Below are 19,360 nucleotides of genomic sequence, written 5' to 3'. Positions count from 1 at the left end.
GTTTCTAACACTCCTTTGACAATACAGATACATATAGGCATTCAGCTGTAGAGCTCAGGCTCAGGTTAAGAAATGAGCCTCTAGCTGCTGCACTCCATGAAGCCAGAATGAGGGCCTTGCACATAGGAGGGTCACTATGCCATGCCTTGATCTCTTCCCCAATCACCCAGGCCAGGATGCACCAGTAACTATACCAGGTCCTAGCCATAACTTGGAAACTAGTTGGTCTTGCCATTTCCCAAATTCTCTGAAACCTACTTATCCCCAGCCCTTCCTTGGTATGGGTGCCTTCCTCTCTAAACTCCCCTCTAAAGAAAGAAATCTTGACCTTTCTGGTCTCTCTGAACCTACAGAATCCCTGCAGTGATCCACATAAAACTGGCTTACCTAGGACCTTCTAGGAATTTAAAAACTTGGCCCTTCCCTTCTCTCTGGACATTTACATCTATTGCCTGCATCCAAAACAAGACCCATCCTTAGTACTCTTCCAAACTTTGACCTCACTTCTCTGCTTAGCTCACTCAATTCTCTGGAAAACAAAAACTGAAGTAAAGCAAATAAAAATCGTGTGTCAGTACTTTGTGTCAGTAGAAGATGACACAAAGGACATTCCAAAGGGAACATCATGTGCAAAGGCTCACAGACTGGAGATACTTTTTAAAGATCAGTACCCTCTTCTGCCTGCAGCAAGAGAATAGAGAAGCAGAGGATGTCAAATGCCAGTTGGGGGAGTTTTGGACTTCTTAATTTTATGACAATCTGACATCCAGGAAGAGCAAGTGATAGGAGAAAACTAGAAGTGAGGACACAACTTTCCTGGGTTCAAATTTCAACTTTGATTCACATCCCAGATTCTTAGTTGTGCAACCAATGAACAAGTTACTTAACCTCTGAGCCAGTTTCCTCCTCTTAAGGAATAGAACTTCCGGGTGCAGTAGAAAGTAAGTGAGGGATTTCAAGGGGATCATTTTGGAATCAGAGAAGTCATTGCTGACTGAGACACAGGCTGGGTGTGGGAAAGGTGGACTACTTTCTGCCTCCAACTTCAGAGGTTGTCCATGACAAAGATTTCCTTGGGGTCTTGGGGAAGAGATTGGGACCGGAATTCCCTCATCCACTGAACCAGTATTTATGCATGCCTACTATGTCTGGCTTTTCTAAGCACTGGGGCTGCGATGGGGAACAAGACTAAGTTTCATCCCTCAAGGGCTGGGAGGGGGCAGACTAAAACAGGTAAACAAAGATGTGTAATATAAAGTTACAAGGCCCAGCCCCAGGGCAGCTTCCGTTCCTTTCCCTAACTCAAAGGGAGGGGACTGGGGTGAGGTCTCTAACAACTCTCACATCACCCATACGCCGAGCCCACAATAACTTCCGCCCGCAGTTCCCGACACCCGGTTCCCCCAGCTCTTTGCCATTCTCAGGTTGGGGAAGTGCTGCTGAGGGCGCAGCGGGGCGGGGGGAGGGGGGGGAGGAGCGTGTGTGACGCCACATCCGGCGCGCGGAGGAACTGGCCTCCCTTTGCTTCCGCGGCGGGGCCGGAAGTAGAAGCGGCGGTGGCGGCGGCCCAAAGCGGAGGGAAGGAGGGAGGCAGGGAGCCCGAGAGCCTGAGCCGGAGTCGCAGCGGCGGTCATAGTGTGAGACCTCTTTAGGCCACCGTCCTTGGCGCGGGACCACGGGGTTCGACGGGAGTTAGCGGGAGTGCGGCTAGGCGGTGGGACGCTGAGGGTCCGGGGGCCGGCGTGAGGGGGGGCCGGGCCAACCCTAGAATCTAGTTGCCCCCCAACCCCGCCCGCGTCCCGCACTGACACTCTGCCCCGCACTGGTACTCTGACCCGCGGGCTCGTCTTGGCCTTTCCCAGGAGACCCCCGTGCGGTGCGGAGGGGGCGGAGGCCCCAACTCTGACCCGCGCCGGGGGGTGGGCCATGGCGGAGATCAGCGACCTGGACCGGCAGATCGAGCAGCTGCGGCGCTGCGAGCTCATCAAAGAGAGCGAAGTCAAGGCCCTGTGCGCTAAGGCCAGGTGAGCCCGGTGGCCGCGGGGAAGGGAGGCCCAGCCGCCGTCCAGGGGTTCCGGCTGGGGGCAAACCCAACTGAGAACTTTGAGTCGGCCCCATCTTGGAAGCTTTCCCAGGGAGGAGCAGATAAGGTCCCTTCCCCCGAGGAACACCTTGCCTGCTGGGGAAGACAGAGCCGAATAAAGACACTTAAAGTATTAGATGATGTGTTTCCAGTGGAGTAAGAGTTACATAAAGTCCTTAGGAAACTCAGGGAAACAAGCATGTCTGTCTGGGAAGGAAGAAAAGAGGCTTCTTGAAGGGGCTGAACTCTGGGACAGGCCCTTGAAGAATAAAGAGGTGTAAAAAAAGAACGTCAGCAAGAGCAAAGGTTCAAGGCAGGAAAGCTGAAGACCCTGTGATTTGTAAAATTCTTTTTAAGTCCAGCAATAGACCTTAAAGGTAGGTGGTATTGCCCCAATTTACAGGGGAGGACCGTCGTGTTCATAGTTACTAGCAAGTAAGAGGTGGCGTCTAAAGTCAGTTCTCAGTGTCCTGTCCTTTTTCAGGCCAGATGCAAGATGGTGGAGTTGAATGAGTCTCGTGTTCAGTGTGGGAGCCTAAGAAATCGAAACAAATAAGCCAGGATAGAATTAAGCATGATATGGAGGGAGGCCTAATTCAGAGGTCTATGGGAAGTAGAATCATGTAGTGGTTTGGAGTTCAGGATTTGGAATGTGATGGCTCTAAGTTTGAATCTGAACTCTGCCACTTACTAGCTGTGTTGGTGATCTCGAGGTGTCTGAGACTCCATTTCTTTATTTGTAAAGTGACGATAATAGTACTTAATAAGGTGGTTGCGAAGATTAGTGAGTTGGTGTCTGAGTTCAGCATAGTGTTTTGGTACCATGTAAGTGTTTGATGATCACTAGGTTCTTCTTATTGCTGTTTTAGAAGAAGGCAGTGATGATACAGGCTGAAGCCATCAGGGAAGGCTACTGCTTGTGTGTGTGTGTGTGCGCGCGCGCGCGCGCACCTGTGTGCCTGTGTGTGTCTGAGTCTTACTCTGTTGCCCAGGCACGAGTGCAGTGGCACGCTCTTGGCCTTTGCAGCCTTGACCTGCTGGGCTCAGGCGATCCTTCCATCTCAGCCTTCCAAGTAGCTGGAATTCCAAGTGTGTGCCACCACACCCAGATAATTTTTTTTATTGTAGAGACCAGGTCTCGTCATATTGGCCAGGCTGGTCTCGAACCCATGGACTTAGGCAGTCCTCTTGCCTCTGCCTCCCAAAGTTCTGGGATTACAGGTTTGAGCCACCGCACCTGGCAGGGAAGGCTTCTAAAAGAAGGTAGGCCTTGAAGGATGAAAATAATTTGGCTAGTTGATGAAAGCAGAGCCAGTGAGGGGGGGCATTCCAAACAGGTTGACAGTAGGAGTGAAGGCCCTGAATGCATGGGCAACAATGAGGAGACTAAATACCCGCCTTCTCTGTTAGACTGTGGCTCCTGCCAGGCTGGAAAATTGTGGGAGAAAAGCCAACAGAATTATCCTATGTTTACTGAACAATAGGCCCCCTATTGACCTGGCTCTGTGCTTGCAAAAATCTTACATCCATTTCCTCCCCACAGCTGTCCTGTGAAGTTGGAGTCATTTGTTCCATTTTACTGAAATAGGAAGCTGTGACTTTTCAAGTCACACAAGGCCCAGTTACTTGACTGAGGTCACCCACTGGGAAAGTGACAGAGCTGGGTTCTGAATATGTGGCTTTCAGACTTTTTGCTTGGCACTGCCCCACACAGACTCCCTGCAGCCAGATAGGGCCTGTGTGGGCTTGATGAACGGGGTAGGCCCTTTTTCAGTACCTGCCTGTCACTATTCTCTTTTGCCAGCTCAAGGAAATCTCCCCGACCAGGACACCCCTACAGTGTTTTTAGTTGTTCCCTCTCAGACCTGACTGGCATTTTTAGGAACTTAAACCAGTTGCTTCTTGGCATGATTCTACTTCCCCATAAGTCTTATCTCCTCCACAGGCCCTAGATCATTGTAGTGGTGATGACAGGTAATGCTTGGGTAGCATGCTGGAGTTTTCAGAATAACAGAAGTTGTGTGTTTAGTTTCCATGGCTCCTTGCAGCAGTCCTATGGAATGGGCAGGACCAGGACAGGGGTGAGTATTTATCCCATTTCACAGAAGAGGAAACTGAGCCTCGGAGTAGATAATGTCTTACAGCATCACATAGCTATTTGGAGGGGAAGTTAGTTTTGCATCCAGGTCTTTGTGCTTCATGGTCATTGATAGCTAGGCAGAGACATTTAAATTTTGATGTGGGGTATGAGAGGCAGCAGGAAGCTATGGAGGATGGAAGGGTGGAGATTACTGCCCAGCTGCAACTGGGTGGAGCTAGGAAGGGCTAGGCTGAGGCCAGAGTGGGCCACTGTTGTCCCAAGCTCAGTCTGAAGGGGGACCAACGCTGGCACCTGGCCATGGCCTCTAGGGAACCCACCAGAGACCCAGGCTAATGCCAGTAGTGTTGAGAGCATCAACTTGCCCAGATAGCACATACACGCAAATCAAACCCTTGGAACCACAGAGGACTGTAGTGTCTGAGCTGAAACTGCTCCTGTTAAAAATATTCCCAGCCAGGCTCGGTGGCTCAGCCTGTAATCCTGTGCTTTGGGAGGCTGAGGTGAATGAATTGCCTGAGCCCGTGGGTTCAAGACCTGCCTGGGCAACTTGGTGAGACCTCATCTCTACAATAAATCAAAAAAATTAGCTGGGCATGGTAGCGTGTGCCTGTAGTTCCAGCTACTTGGAAGGCTGAGGCAGAAGGATCACCTGAGCCCAGCAGGTCGAGGCTGCGGTGGCCAGGAGTGTGCCACTGCACTCCAGTCTGGGTGACAGAGTGAGACTCCAACTCAAAAAATAAAAATAAAAATAAAAAAAAGTTCCCATGTTAGGAGAGCAGAGCTTTTGGATCAGGTGGTCTTCAGTATGAAACCCTACTTTGTTCCCTATAATCAGTATAACCTTGGTCAAGACACTTTACCTCTGTGAGTTTTTGAAATGATCATAAGGTACAAATAAGATTCTAAGCCAGGCATGGTGACTGAAACCTGTAATCCCAGCACTTTGGAAGGCTGAGACCAGAGGATTGCCTGAATCCAGGGGTTCGAGACCAGCCTGCGCAACTGGTGAGACCTCATCTCTACAATAAATTTAAAAAAAAATTAGCCAGGCGTGGTGGCACATGCCTGTAGTTCCAACTACTTGGAAGATAGGTACAGAAGGATCGCCTGAGCCCAGCAGGTCGAGGCTGCGGTGGCCGAGAGCATGCCACTGTGCTACACTTTAGCCTGGGCAACAGAGCGAGACTCCAACCAAAAAAAAATATATTATCCAGGGACAGGTTCTGACACATTGGTAGGTATTTACTAAAGGTATTGTAAGTTGTGGAAGTAAAGGTGAGCAGTTGCAAATTACAATAGGACTAGTGATGTGCTACAAATGACAGAGCTGGGGGCATAACCTGGGCCTTGTTCCCAGTCCACACTGAGCCATGTTGGCACTGAGGTGGGGTTTTGCAGAGAGCACAGGCCTTGTATGTGACCTCACTGGGTTTCAGGTTTTGACTAAGGACCTATGGAAGAGGCTGGCATATGTTCTCAGGAAATTTGGCTCCTGAATTCCAATTCAGCCATTCTCCAGCTTTGTGATTCTACCACTCGAGCCTACCACTTTTCTCCAAGCCTTAGTTTCTTTATCTGTCAGGTGAAGCTGAAAAGAACCTCCTCAGTCAGTTGGAAAGGTCATTATACGCAGTTGATGTGGAAGGATGTTCAAGACTAGATGCAGCACAGGGCGGAGGGCCCAGTTGCTGTTATGGCCCTCTTGGACCCTTGCTGGTGCCTCCTCCCATTTCTGGAAAGCTGTGGCAGACCTCCCTTGTGCTGCCTGTGTCACACAGAACAAAGGGACTTAAGGGAATCCTCCTGTTGTTTGAGCTCAGGGAACTCACAGTCTGAAGGAAGAGACTGGCAGAAAGAGTGAGGGTCAGGAAAGTGCCTGGCCCTCCCACATCAGAATAGCTTGATAGTCAGACCCAAGAGCCAGGCTGCCCTATTTCAAATCCCACCAGTGTGACTGCGGCTGAGCCAGAGCTTCCTGTGCTTCAGTTTCTTCTCCTGTGCACTTGGAGGGTGGTTGTTCGATGGCATGCATCTATGCCAAGTTCTTAATCCCAGTACTGGCACATGTATGAGCTTGAATGTTCACTGCTGCTATTAACATCAGGAACAAAATTTGGAGATACAGTGCTGCTTAAGTTGGGTGTCTGTAACTGATAGAGTGATTTTATCTCAGGCTTGCTTAAGTATAGTGGAAGGAGACAGTACCACACTGCAAGGAGAAATAAAAACAAAGTCCTCACTGTCTGTAAAGAAATGCTGGAAACTTAATTAACAGCACGTCCTTGAAAGATGGATCTGATGGTTGGCCTGCAATGGGTACCCATCCTTGTCTTTGGACAGCCTGGGAGAGAGGCCCTGTGATTTGCAGAAAGTGATGTGAGCAATCAACCAAAAGCACAGTCTCGGGGAGTGCTCTAGAGAACAGTGGGTTCTGTTGTGGAAAGGATGAGGAGACCTGCTTTCCAGGAGTGAGTGCTGGAGCTGCAAGGGAAGTCAAGACTGGAAAAGCCACAGCCTACTTGGCAGGGCTTGAATGCCAGGATAAGAACTTGGACTTTGTCCTTTTGTCAGCAGGGAGCCATGGAAGGGTGTTGAGTGGTGGAGGGCTGTGGTTGCCTGTCTTGGGGAAATTGCATACTTCATTCCTGCCCCCCGGAGGTTCAAGGACCACCTCATATCCTCTTGTCCCCCCAAAAAAGGCCAGGAATTGGGCTGGGCTGGCCTGGCTGTGGTGACCCTGATCTTCTCCTGTCTCCAGAGAGATCTTGGTAGAGGAGAGCAACGTGCAGAGGGTGGACTCGCCAGTTACAGTGAGTACCCTCTGCCCCTGCAGAGCCTGGCTTGGTCTTTCAGGCACATGGATGTTCCCTTTAGCCCTGTGGGTTCCAGAAGTCCATCCCTCATTCCTGGTGGCAGCCCAGAAAACCTCATGTATCTGTCCTCTTCCCCATCTTCAAGGGAGCCCTGCTATAAGAAATGGATATTGTGGGAGGGTCTTTTTGTTGTTGTTGTTGTTATGGGGAGACTCTTGGCCAAGGCAGGACTCTTAATTTGGTGAGCGATTCTACTCACATGTTTCCATGGCTCTGTGTTAGTAACTCTGGGTACCTTGAGGGGACTGGGAGAAAAGGGGGGCCAGATCATCCAGGAGCAGCAGGTCCAGCTGGAAGGATTTGTCCACATAGTAATTGGCACTCAGTGTGGGTCAGTGAGTGGCTCCAGACCAAGCTAATTTGGGGTGGGAGAGTAGATTTTGGCCCTGAGAAATAGAGACATAGCCAAGAGCAATAAAGCTCCCTAAAACCGTGGGTGTTTTAGAGAATAGTCCCTGGAAACCGTCCACTGTGTGAGCTTCCAACCCTCCTTCCTACTTCTCAGGTATGTGGCGACATCCATGGACAATTCTATGACCTCAAGGAGCTGTTCAGAGTGAGTGTGGGCAACACTGGGAAACAGGATGGAGAGTGGCTGGAAGGCCCCTTTGAGATTGGAAGTCTTCATGTGGCCTGTAGATAGATGGGCCCTTTGTGAAAGAAGGCTCTCTGCTAGATAGGAACACAGGCCACGGCCATGGCTAGGGGACAGTTGAGGACCAAGCAGAACCTTCTCTCTCCCCAGGTGGGTGGCGACGTCCCTGAGACCAACTACCTCTTCATGGGGGACTTTGTGGACCGTGGCTTCTACAGCGTTGAAACGTTCCTCCTGTTGCTGGCACTTAAGGTGGGAGCCCCTGGCTTCTGCACCCCAGGCCTGGGCCACACAGGCCTGGCCTGTCTGCATACATTCCACCCTCATCTCCTGCTGCGACCACCTCCAGTTCGGAGCTGTGCTACTGGGGATGGACCAATTTCTGCTTGGTGGGGGTGGTCAAAGACTGTTCCCTTGACCTGGAACATCTGATTGGGCTCCCTGGAGGGTGAGCTAGCGGGCAGCATTCTGCCCGAGAACGGCGAGGGGCAGGGAGAGTTGGGAAATGGAGGTTCACTGTGCTCAGAAAGCGGCAAATCGTTGAGTACAGGCACCTCATCCACCACTGGTGGAAAGAGGTGGTGAGGGGTTAGATAATAAAGGGCCTGGAATATCTTACTATGGACTTTGGCAATATCTGGTAGGTAGCCGGGCATGGTGTTTCATACCTATAATCCCAGCACTTTGGGAGGCAGAGGCAAGAGAATTGCCTAAGTCCAGGGATTCGAGACCAGCCTGGGCAACTTTGGCGAGACCTCATCCTTACAATACATTTTTAAAAAAATTAGCCGGGCATGGTGGTATGTGCTTGTGGTTCCAGCTACTTGGAAGGCTGAGGGGGAAGAATCACCTGAGCACAGCAGGTTGAGGCTGCAATGACCCTGAGCCTGCCACTGCACTCCAGCCTGGGTGACAGAGTGAGACTCCAACTCAAAAAAAAAAAACTCTGGTAGGTGAAGGAGGAGCCATTAGGTTTGTGATCTTGAGAAGACACTGGGGTCTATGAGGTTGCTGATGCTACGTGATTCAGACGAGAGAACCTAAGTCTGGTCCGGGGAAGGGGTTATAAGGATGGAATGCGGCTGGCAGACGTGGGAGGGTAGGTGGAGACAGCCCAGACCCCAGCCCTGGCTTGGTGGCCACCCCTTAGGTTCGCTATCCTGACCGCATCACCTTGATCCGGGGCAACCACGAAAGCCGCCAGATCACCCAGGTCTACGGCTTCTATGATGAGTGCCTGCGCAAATATGGCTCGGTGACCGTGTGGCGCTACTGCACTGAGATCTTTGACTACCTCAGCCTGTCGGCCATCATCGATGGCAAGGTAGGCCAGCCGAGGCGCTCCCTGGGCCTGGGAGGGAAGGGGAGGCTTGGGCTTCAGCCTTTTCCTCTTTTCTTGTTCTCCCCTGAAGATCTTCTGCGTGCATGGGGGCCTTTCCCCTTCCATCCAGACCCTGGACCAGATCCGGACAATTGACCGAAAGCAAGAAGTGCCTCACGATGGGCCCATGTGTGACCTCCTCTGGTCTGACCCCGAAGGTGAGAGCAGGTGGGCAGGGGCAGTCAGGCCAGGGACTTGGGAAGTGGCGGCGCAGGACTGGTCTCCACCAGCTTCCGTCCTTTACCTGTCAGCTGACTGGAACCCTCGAGGAGGAGCAGAGAGGACTGGGTGGCGGATACATTGAGCTCCAAGCGTGATTTGGAGCATGTGTATCATGCCTTAGAGGGCTGTCTCCTAGAATGGACATCGGCTTCTTCAGAGATCATTCCCCCAGAATGATAGCTCCCTGAGGCCCCCTCATTTTGTGGGGTTCCCTGCTGGTATGGACAGAGCTGAGATTTAAGGCCAGGTCTTTTGCTATCTTTTGGCCTATTTCTCTCTCACACACCCAAACGGCCTCTACTCCATCACTGCCACTCCCAGGCTGACCTCTTATGGCTTGGGGTGACCTGACATCCCTATGAGTGCCCTTTCATCTTCTGGATACCTGTTTGGGACAGAAGGTTGTATGGTAGCTGTGATGATGAGGTGGCCCCAGCCATCAGGCATTCGTTCTCTGATGGAGCTTATCTGCTCCCACATTGTCCTGGCCCCCAGAATTCCCCAGGCCCTATTCAGGTCCCATGCTCTTGCCCCACAGGCCTCTGGTTGGTTATGGGAGATGGACAGGCTATTCATCTTCAAGGGACAGTGGGCAAGGAGAAAGGCTCCGAGGATGTCCTCTCCCCATCCCTTCCTTGTTTGCCTCATCAGACACAACAGGCTGGGGTGTAAGCCCCCGTGGGGCTGGCTACCTATTTGGCAGTGATGTGGTGGCCCAGTTCAATGCAGCCAACGACATTGACATGATCTGCCGTGCCCACCAACTGGTGATGGAAGGTTACAAGTGGCACTTCAATGAGACTGTGCTCACTGTGTGGTCAGCACCCAACTACTGCTACCGGTGAGCTGGCTGCGGTGGGAGGGCAGGGTGGGAGGGGGATCTGGCTGACCCATTACTAACACTGCTGCACCCTACTTCCAGCTGTGGGAATGTGGCAGCCATCTTGGAACTAGATGAGCATCTCCAGAAAGATTTCATCATCTTTGAGGCTGCTCCCCAAGAGACACGGGGCATCCCCTCTAAGAAGCCCGTGGCCGACTACTTCCTGTGACCCTTCAGCCCTCGCCTCCCTCCAACCCTTCTGGCCCTCGGACCACTGTGACTCTGCCCTCTTCCCCAGACGGAGCCTGGGCCCGGGGGCTGTCCCAGCTCTGCTCTTCCCCTAGAGGGCGCTTCGAGGGTGAGGACTTCTCTGGAGAGGTTTGGAGCCTTAGCTCCATGCTCCTTCTCTCCTTTCTCCCCACTTGAACCATGAAGTTTCCATTAATTTTTGTTTTTCTTTTTTCCTTTTTTTTTGTTTTTAGATAAAAATTTTGAGAAAAAAATGAAAAAAAATTCTAATAAAAGAAGAAAAATGGTCTCTGGGTTTATGTCAGACTTGGTTGGGGGTATGTGGGGTTGTTGGCTTGGGACTTGGGGTGAACATCAGGGCCTTGACTGCCTCAAGCCCTAATCCTGCCAGGAAGGTGAGGCTCGGGCCAGTCGGCTTACCCAGCACCTTCAGTTCCCCATTCGGTGACAGGTCCCCATCCAGTGGCCACTCCCCAAAGGCTTTCTCCATGCTAGGGGGAGGGCTGGGTTCTTGTAGGCAGCCTTAGTTAGTTCTCCAAAGAACTAGTGATAGGAGATTCAGATTCCTCCATTTTCCTGAAGGGGAAACAGGCCTAGAGCCGGTTGATTTATGTGCACAAGGTCAAGCAGCTGGAAACTGGCAGGTCTAGACATGGGCCTGGATCTCCCCACAAAGTCTTTGCTAACCCAGCCCACCCAGGGCCAAACACCATTAGCCCAACACTTCCTGAACACTGATGTCTTTTGAGTTTTATTAACAAAAATACTCTGGTCCTGAGAACAACAGATGGGTGTGGCTTGCGCCCTTGGTGAGGGGGTAGAACCTGCCTGAGCCCAAGGGGGAGGCCTGGAGGTCCAGGAGGTGGAGGTGGGGATGCTGGTCTGAGGGCTCCATTTGGCCAGGCCTAGCCCCTTCCATTCACACCGAGGTGAGAGTCGGGAAGGGGAAGCTGGCCCCAGCTGGACTCTGAGCAGCCTGGCCTGAGCTTTGAAGCCAGAGGGGGTGGGAGTGAAGTCAAGGTGTGAAGTTGGGGGGGTGGGAGGCAGGCCCAAGGCAGCCATTTGGTGTGGGGGATGGGGCCAGTGAAAGTAGGGGTGGCAGGGCTGGGGGAAGGGAACAGGAGGCCTGTGGCGGAAGACAGGGAGGCAGAGGGGCCCACAACAGCTCAGTACATGGGTTTGGAGCCCACATCCAGGTAACCCCCAGGTCCGGGGTATGGGAGAGGGAAGGGACCCCCTTGGAGGAAGTGTGGGGCAAAGGATGCTGCAGGTGGAGCTGCTGGGTACCCTGAGCCCCCTGGCCCGGGCTGCATCTCCAGGAATGCAGCTGAGTAGGGGGCTGGACGCCCAGAGTCCGGAGCCTCTGGGAAGCTGGGGTTCCTGAAGGTGGAGAGAGAATGTCAGAACAGGGAGAGGAACCTCCATTCTGTAACAGTCCAGCCCTGTGCCCTTGTCCCACTCACCTGGCTGGAAGGTGACTGGGGGCCCCGTGGAAAGCTGCAGGGTGCAGGAGGTAGGCCTCAGCACTGGGGCCACCACACGGAGGAGCTGGGGCTGGAGCAGCTTCCCGGGGGGCGGGGGCCTGCTCTGGTTCAGGCTCATGAATATCCCCACCCAGGGTGGAGTCGCAGGGACCACCTGGTGCATCTGGAGAGACGGAAGGGACAGGTTGGGCCAGGGAGATCAGTTTCTCAGGTCCGGCCCCATCACCGTCTGGACTACACTCACCTGCACTCCCATAGGCCTCTGTGGCTACTGGCTCTGGGCCCCGAAGTTTCCTCTTCACACGGGCATCCCGCTCCCTGGGGAATAGTGGTGGTGGTGGTGGTGGTGGTGATGATGATGGTAATAATAGTACTTACCAGGTGCCAGGCATTTTGCCCTCTCAGGGGCCCTATCGGGTAGGTGCCATCATTATACCCATTTCACAGATGAAGAAACTGAAGGCCAGAGAAATAACTAGAAAGTGGTAGAGCTGGGATGTAATCGCCACCTAAGCTTGTCAGTGCCTAGATTCAATGGAAGCGCTTCCCAAACTGCGAGGCTGGGACTGATCCCAGCTCATCTCTCTGCCCCATCTCCATCAGCTGCCTTTCAGCGTCTCTCTGCAATCCTCTTCGGTTGCTTTTCACCTCCTTAACTCATCCTTCTTGGCCCAGTTCAAGCACAGCTTTCTCAAGGAAGTCTTCCTGACCTCCCAGAGCACCATTCACCCTCCCTCGTAGTCAGTCACACTTTTACATTTGCTAGAGTGACCCTTGGTTCGTGTATTTTCTGGCACTGGAAGCTCCGCGAGGGCAGGGCCAAATCTGAGGAACTGCACTAGAATAGAAGCCCAAGTTCTTTCTAAATTGTCCGATAACTATAACCTGGCCTCCCACTCCCTCCCTGGCTTGCCCCCTCACTCCATCCAGCCACACCCAGGCACAGTCCCTTGCACAAGCTGTTCTCCATCCCTAGCATGCTTTCCCCAGATAACCACCTGCAAATGTCCTCTTCTCAGTGAGGCCTCTTATCTAATACCTCACCCCAGTCCTTCCTGTCCTTGGCTTTATTTCTCTTCTCTTTAGAACGTCCTACTAACATATACTATTTACTGATTTCTCTTGTTTACTAGTCTGCTCTGCCCACTTCCTCGAGGGCAGGGGCTTCGGTTTGCTTTGTTTCCTACTGTACTTCCAGTACTGAATCAGTATGTGTTGGATCAATGAGTGAATATGTTTTTACTCACCACTGCACAGTGCCTGGCACATAGTGAGCCATTAATAAACACTTGTTGAATGAATGAGAAGGAACAACGCCCACCTCTTACAGTTTCTGCCGTTCTCCCGGAAGCCTTTGGCAAAGGGATTGGCTGCAATCTTCAGTTGTGTGATCTGGGGGCACACACCTAGGATCAAAACCGCGGCCCGGGCAGGGCACCGCCACTGTCTCAAGCAGGGTCACTCACCCGTGGGTTCTGGTAGGCTGTCACGGAGATAAATGTAGTCTCTGGGAAGCGGAAGGAGGCCACACCCCCCCAGTGTTGGCTGCAGAGCTGGGCTGCCCGCACCAGGTGTATGCGGGGCTGGTACTTGTGCATGGAGTGCAAAATCAGCTGGGTGGGAAGAAATGGGAGTGACTCCCTACCATGCACCCTAGACTTGGCCTCCCATCCAGCACCACCCCCAGCCCCTGTCCTGGGGTCCCAGTCTGGGCCTCACGTGGCCGTGGGGGTCCAGTGTGCTGTTGGTGAGTTTGACACGATGGAAAGACACAGGCTGCCGCATCCAGTGGGCACCAGTGGCAGGAGAGTCAGGGTGAATGTAGACACGGTCGGGCAGGCGGGGCTCTGCCTTGCCGCTGGGCTCCCAGCGCCGGCCCTGCCAGCGGTAGCGAGCCCCATCTACTGGAACCACATCCAGAAGAAACAGGTATCGGGCCTCGGGGTCCAGGCCGGTGACTGACACTCGGCAAGCAGGGAACATGCGCCTGCACAAGGGAGGGAATGGGAGAGGCCTGGAGCTACCCCCTGGCCGGGAGTGGGCACGGCGTCAGCAAGGGGGCATAGCAACAGGCTCCTGGTGCTGGCAGAGAAACATTAAGGGAGGCAGAATTAGAACCCAGAGGGCGGTCTTAGAGCTGAAAAGTTTCACATTGGGCAAACAGGACAGACAGGTTGGGTGATCTGACCAGGGTCACACAGCAAATTAGGAGCAAAGCCCAGATTCCTGACTCCTAGCCCCTCAAAGTCCGTTTGCAGAAACACTGGTGACACTGGTGACTAACATTTCTCCCTCTTGCTGGGAGGCCCCAACTCCCAACCCTGTCTCCTCACCTAGCTGGCAGTCCCAGTATCTGCAGCTCTTAGACAAATGTGCTTCAGAAAGGAAAAAAATATTCCCTGCCTTCACTGGGGCAGAGGACTTCACACGCTAAGGCCTGAGTTCTTGCTCTAGACAAAGACCTGGACACAGGCCACATACTGGTCACATCCCTGCCTCTAGGGTGACCCTGGACCTAGTCATATACTTACCCCTATTCAAGCCACATACTGACCCTGGATCCTGACCAGATTCCCCGATGCTGGTCCCTGGATGGCCCTTGACCCCAATCATAGTCTGAACCCTGATTCTGGCCACAGACCCAGATTCCAGCCCTGATCTAGGCCACACAACACTAACCTATAACCCGCCAGACTCCCTGACCTGGCCCAGACTGACCTATGTCCTTTGCCATAGACTGGTCTTTAAACCCAGTCACAGACTCCACAGATTGACCCTTGAACCTGCCACAGAATAACTTCTGATTCCAGCCATAGAGTAACCCCTGCCCCAGGCCATAGTCAGAGTCTGAACTGACTATGAGTCCCTCTATGTAAAGTTCATCCCCAGGAACTCTGCCTTTCCCAAGAGACCCCTACCGGCAACACGGACCCTGGACAGTCCCTCACCTCCCGGCTTTGGTGATGATCATCTCTGTCCCCACAGAGCTGAACTCCTTCCACAGTTCCCGGTTCTCCAGGCTCAGGCTGACCCCAGGGAGTGAATGGAGGGCCTCTGGAGCTGATGGGGCCGGCTCCGTGCCCATGGCCGGGGGCAGAAGGGGCAGAGGTGGGGGCGCGGCCAGGGTGCGGGGAGCAGCCTCAATCCCAGAGAGGAAGCAATCCAGTTTGGGGGGGTCCAGATCTGGAGATGGGGGAAGAATAAGGAGCCAGTCTAGGGCCACAGCCCCAACATACTCCTACCCAGGAGTTGGTCCCAAGGCTCACCAGGGTAGCGGTATCCCTCTGCCAGGGCAGGCGGGAAACTGGAGTCTGCCCCAGGCTGGGGAGGCCCCAGGCGGTAGCCTGCCCCCAGAGGTGGGTACAACTCTCTGGGATGGTACATGTTGTAGTCCCCTCTGGCCTCGGGTCTTGCTGCCTAGAGCCCCCGGTGTTGAGAGATGCCCCCTTTATAGCTCACAGCTCAGCCCCTTCCAAACCCAGGATCACAGCCCCTCCCCTCTTTGGGGCCCTGGAGTTGGGCTGGGGTGGAGACCCCTGGGGCCTCGAAGGGGTCCAAGAGGGGGCCGGATACCTGGGTACCCTCCCCTCCTCCCCTCCCTCTCCCACCGGTGGCTTCATTAGCCCCGACCCCCTGCCCCCTCATTACATAATTAACTCCTCGGCCTGATTGATCCCCACGGCTAGGACAGGGACGCAGTTTGGCGCTTCCGGCCAGCTGGTCCCCGTTCCCACGGGGGAAGCCCCGGCGAAGGATAAGCTGGGGGGCGGGGCCTGGACCCTGGGAAGAAACCTCAAGTCCCGGGGCAGACGCCGGCGCCCCAGGCTTTCTAGCAGGTGACGACCCCCCCACTCCAAGTCTCCCCTCTCCAACCCCTCCGAGTCGCTTGGAGGACTAGCCTCGGAGGGAAGAAGCCTAACTGGGGAGAAAGTGCGGGGCTGGAGGACATGGCCTGAGCAGATTATGCGGGGCACTCGGACCTCGAGGAGTCCTCCCTGGTTCCCATTCTGAAAAACCTCCACCCTGGGCCAAGTCGCAAAACTTGGGAGGTGCGCACCGCTCGACCACCACTGACATCTCGCCAGGGATTTCCAGAAAGTCCCGCGCAGGAGACCCCTCGGAACTACATTTCCCAGCAGGCCCAGCGCCAAGGCTCGCTTGGAAAAGTCGTCCAGACCGCTCCGGGACCGCTGGAAGTTGTGGTCCAGCCAAAGAGCGGCGAGGCAGGCTGCGCGGTTGCCTCCCACGGGAGCTGCCCCTAGGCGGAGGCCACACACTGAAGCCAACAAGACCCAGAGCGGCTGAGGTCAAGGCCTGGGGAGCCACAGTGGGCTCGAGAATTTCCTCCGGAAGCTAGGTCCGTCCTGGTTCCTAGAGACCCAGAGCTTGGACGGCCACTGGGGCTCAGAAACGAACAGGTAGAGGGCCAGGGATCTACATTTGAGTTCCCCCGTCCCGGACCACGTGAGCTTGGGGCCGTCTCCACTCCATTGTTTTATTATGTACAAACGCTACAGAACGAGGGGAACAGACACGCGTGGGGTAAGGAGGGCCTGGTGGGAGTTCACAGAGCAGATGGTGCACTGGGGCCCGGGGAGCAGCACACAGGCCATATCTAGGGGGCAGGCGGGACGGGGAGGGGTTAAAAACGAGATCCAAGCCAGCCAGATCGCAGGGAGGTGCGGGGGTGTCGTCCCCCTTCTGATTTCCCCCCAAGGTCACAGTGCATGCAATAAAATATATGTACAGGAGCTGGGTCCTTCCTCGGCAGGGGCCCTGAGGGTCCAGCGCTCCCCTCGGGCGGCGGGAAGCCAGTGGCGCCCCCTGGCGGCCAGGCCAGGCTGGTGCCACATGCGTCAGGAGCCGGGGTCAGTCCCAGCCGTTGTCTTTGATCATGTGGTTGAGTTCAATGATGTACTTCCCCTCTTTGTACTTCTGGCTGCTCTCAAAAGCCTGTTCCTGAAAGGAGGAAAGCAGCAGTCATCCCTGGAGCAAGAGCCTTACCACAGGCACAGGGGTTGGGGCGTGGATATGATTAGCCCCTTTTTACACGTGAGGAAGCTGTGGCCCAGAGAAGTCAAGCCACCTGCCCACAGATACAGAGAGCTGGTAAACGGCAGGGCTGCGTTTTCCACTAGCCGTGTAGATACAACTCTTTGTTGTCTTCAAGATTTGGTAGCTCCGCAGTTGCAAACAGGTGGCCTGAAGGCCATTTTGGCCTACATTATGTGTTTTGTTTGGACAGCAGAGTTTAACAAAAACAACTTTAAAGTATTAAAATATAAGCAGACCATGCTCACTCCAGTTTGCCCCAGCCTCCTCCCAATCCTCTCCCCATCCCTCAATTATGATGCTCTTTTTACAGATCCACAGTAACACCTTGGCCTTGCAGGCACTTGAAGTTTTGACCTTCGGCCTAGGCCAGCTCTTTATTGTACAGAGGTCTAGAGAAGCCACGCCACACGCAGCAAATCTGTGGCGAGGCCAGGGGTGAGCTCAGGTCAGGGCTGTCTGTCTCTGTCTAGGGCATCCAGCTCACAGAGGCACCACAGCTCCAAGCGATGCCTACAGAATCCAGTCCCTTGCAGTTTCCCAAGAGCATCTTCCTTTGCTCCATCTAATCTGATCCTGTAACAATCTTGGGTGCCAGGTGATAACTTTATCCTTCACTAACAGATAAGGAAATGAGACTCAGGTAGTGAAATCAGACCCTGGACAGCAGCAGCAGCAAGGAGGGCAGTGGAAATGGAGGCCTGTGAACTCAAACTCCCTGTTGCTGTGGGGTCTTGGGCAACTTTTCTGATCCTATGAATGACAATATAAGTTGGTAGTCAAGAGTTTGGAGGGAAAAACAAACAAACAAAGCAACTAGGATTCTGGTCCCTATTCTGTTACTTACCAGCTGTGTGATCTTGGGCAAGTTACCTGACATCTCTGGGCCTCCCTGTCTTCTTCTGTAAAGTGGAGTTAATAATAGATTCTACCTACAGGAGTGTTGTAATGATTAAATAAGATAATATACGCCAAGCACACAACAGTGCATGGCACTTAAGCATTCAATAGATAGTAACTGTCATTATATCCTCATCTAAATTGGTGTTGCAAGTGCCTGTGAGGGAAGAGGTAGGTTAATAGAAAAATTCTAAAAGCCCTTACAGGATGCAAGAGAAGAAAACATGGTCAGAGGATGAAAAGACAGTAGTGACTTGTGTGAGCTGGGCCTATGTACTCTGAAAGGTGACCAGATGACTGCTTCTGAGCAGGAGGTAATGCAAGTCAGGTCAAATGCTACTTTGGGGTCAGAGGTCACTGACTCACATATTTCCAGCCCAAAGTGGTCTTGCAGTTCTCGCAGTGGATGTCAGCGACAGCATGGAGGCCTGTCAGCAGCACCCGTTCCTCGGCTGGCCCGCAGCCCACGTTCACCCTGCGGGGACATGGGGCAGTCCCAGGGAGGGTCCTGCCATCACAGGGCCCCCCTCAAGCTTGTATCCACTGTGTCTGCCCTTAGCATCCAAGAGAAGGGTGGTCACAGCTTCTTGCCTGGATCAGGGAACTCTAGGAGTCTCAGAATGATGCCAGAGGCCTCAGGTCACAACAGAGGTCAGGGAAAGAAAGGAGGGAGGCTGAATACTCACACAGAGTTGAAGAGGTAGGCACGCCCCTGACTGCCCTGGAAGGACTACAGGGTGGGAAGAGAGGAGAGGGTCAGGACTATTAGTGGGGAGCTACCAGGCAGCCCCGCTAGCCTCCCATCGCAGCCCCAACTGCGGCCTGGTTACCTTGGAGATGAGGTCGTCGTGGTTGGCCAGGTGAGCGCGGCAGTGGGCACAGCTATACCTCCGGTGACAATCATCCAAGTAGGCCTGAAATGTCTTGGGCTTTGAAATCCGCACCATGGCGGGGGCCGGGGGCAGTGGCCCCACGCGGGGAGCGGCCCACGGGGAGCAGAGGGAGCCCAGTGCCTGCCAAGGAGGGAGTAGGTGGGTTTTCAGGGCCTAGGCAAAACACAAGCGGGCGTTCCCAGAGCCATGGGGACTCTGTCACACTTGGCTGCTCTCTCCTTTCCCCAGAGCCAGCAACCTCTCCAGAGACCAGAGTCGTCTCGGTTGTGACTCAATGAGGAGGCCTCAGGTTGCATCAATGGGGAAACTGAGGCTAGGAGGAGCCCAAGGTGAGTCACCCACCTGCTTCTGGCCTCACCCCTGCTGACCTGGCAGTTGAAGCTGGAGGAAGGGGCTTCAGAGTGGATGGGCTGTCAGTTCCCAGTTCAGAAAGAGCATGGGAGTTCAGGAATTGGTTGGCCCTTAGAACCGTATTTGGATTGTGGGTGGAGCTTCACTTGAGGTGCAGGGAGTTCATCTGGGGAGAGGGTCTCTCACCTGGAAGAGGCAGGCAGCCTCGCTGAAGGTGGAGGGTCACCTAGGAGGGGAGAGGCTCTCACCTGGGGGCATTGAGGCCTTATCTATGCCGAAGGGAGCTTACCTGCGTCGCGGAGCCTTACCTGAGACCCCGGGGCTCACCTGGGGAGCAGGGTTGGGGGGCGGGC

At 53.9% G+C, this 19,360-nt stretch overlaps 3 protein-coding genes across 8 annotated transcripts; 1 reads left to right on the top strand and 2 right to left on the bottom strand.

Moving 5' to 3' along the window:
* The first annotated feature begins 1,519 nt into the window (after positions 1–1,519).
* Positions 1,520–10,615, top strand: PPP4C (protein phosphatase 4 catalytic subunit). Of its 5 annotated transcripts, none has more exons than XM_021719371.1 (9): positions 1,520–1,629; positions 1,863–2,024; positions 6,884–6,994; positions 7,563–7,613; positions 7,803–7,904; positions 8,803–8,976; positions 9,065–9,191; positions 9,907–10,096; positions 10,178–10,615. In XM_021719371.1, exons 5-9 carry the CDS (start codon positions 7,839–7,841, stop codon positions 10,305–10,307), a joined length of 687 nt encoding a protein of 228 aa, XP_021575046.1. In that variant the 5' UTR covers positions 1,520–1,629; positions 1,863–2,024; positions 6,884–6,994; positions 7,563–7,613; positions 7,803–7,838; the 3' UTR covers positions 10,308–10,615. The 5 variants fall into 5 exon arrangements, with proteins under 5 accessions (XP_021575046.1, XP_021575044.1, XP_021575047.1 ...); XM_021719369.1 differs by having other exon boundaries at positions 1,520–1,635; positions 6,943–6,994; XM_021719368.1 differs by having other exon boundaries at positions 1,526–1,629; positions 6,943–6,994.
* A 436-nt stretch (positions 10,616–11,051) lies between these two features.
* TBX6 (T-box 6) lies at positions 11,052–15,268 on the bottom strand. The gene is made up of 8 exons (XM_008071651.2): positions 15,078–15,268; positions 14,760–14,994; positions 13,531–13,798; positions 13,278–13,424; positions 13,133–13,203; positions 12,056–12,129; positions 11,791–11,974; positions 11,052–11,707 (listed from the first exon to the last, which is right to left on the bottom strand). Exons 1-8 carry the CDS (start codon positions 15,193–15,195, stop codon positions 11,494–11,496), a joined length of 1,311 nt encoding a protein of 436 aa, XP_008069842.1. The 5' UTR covers positions 15,196–15,268; the 3' UTR covers positions 11,052–11,493.
* A 1,018-nt stretch (positions 15,269–16,286) lies between these two features.
* On the bottom strand, positions 16,287–19,360 carry YPEL3 (yippee like 3). Of its 2 annotated transcripts, XM_008071649.1 has the most exons (5): positions 19,025–19,233; positions 18,594–18,776; positions 18,450–18,493; positions 18,130–18,271; positions 16,287–16,770 (listed from the first exon to the last, which is right to left on the bottom strand). In XM_008071649.1, exons 2-5 carry the CDS (start codon positions 18,708–18,710, stop codon positions 16,681–16,683), a joined length of 393 nt encoding a protein of 130 aa, XP_008069840.1. In that variant the 5' UTR covers positions 18,711–18,776; positions 19,025–19,233; the 3' UTR covers positions 16,287–16,680. The 2 variants fall into 2 exon arrangements, with proteins under 2 accessions (XP_008069840.1, XP_008069841.1); XM_008071650.2 differs by having other exon boundaries at positions 18,130–18,238; positions 18,594–19,360.

Source organism: Carlito syrichta, unplaced genomic scaffold (genome assembly GCF_000164805.1).
Source record: "Carlito syrichta isolate Samal-C Ts95f unplaced genomic scaffold, Tarsius_syrichta-2.0.1 Scaffold314605, whole genome shotgun sequence".
NCBI lineage: Eukaryota > Metazoa > Chordata > Mammalia > Primates > Tarsiidae > Carlito > Carlito syrichta.
The sequence above is the reverse complement of the archived record's forward strand: the minus strand, read 5'-3'. Positions and strand labels throughout refer to the sequence as shown.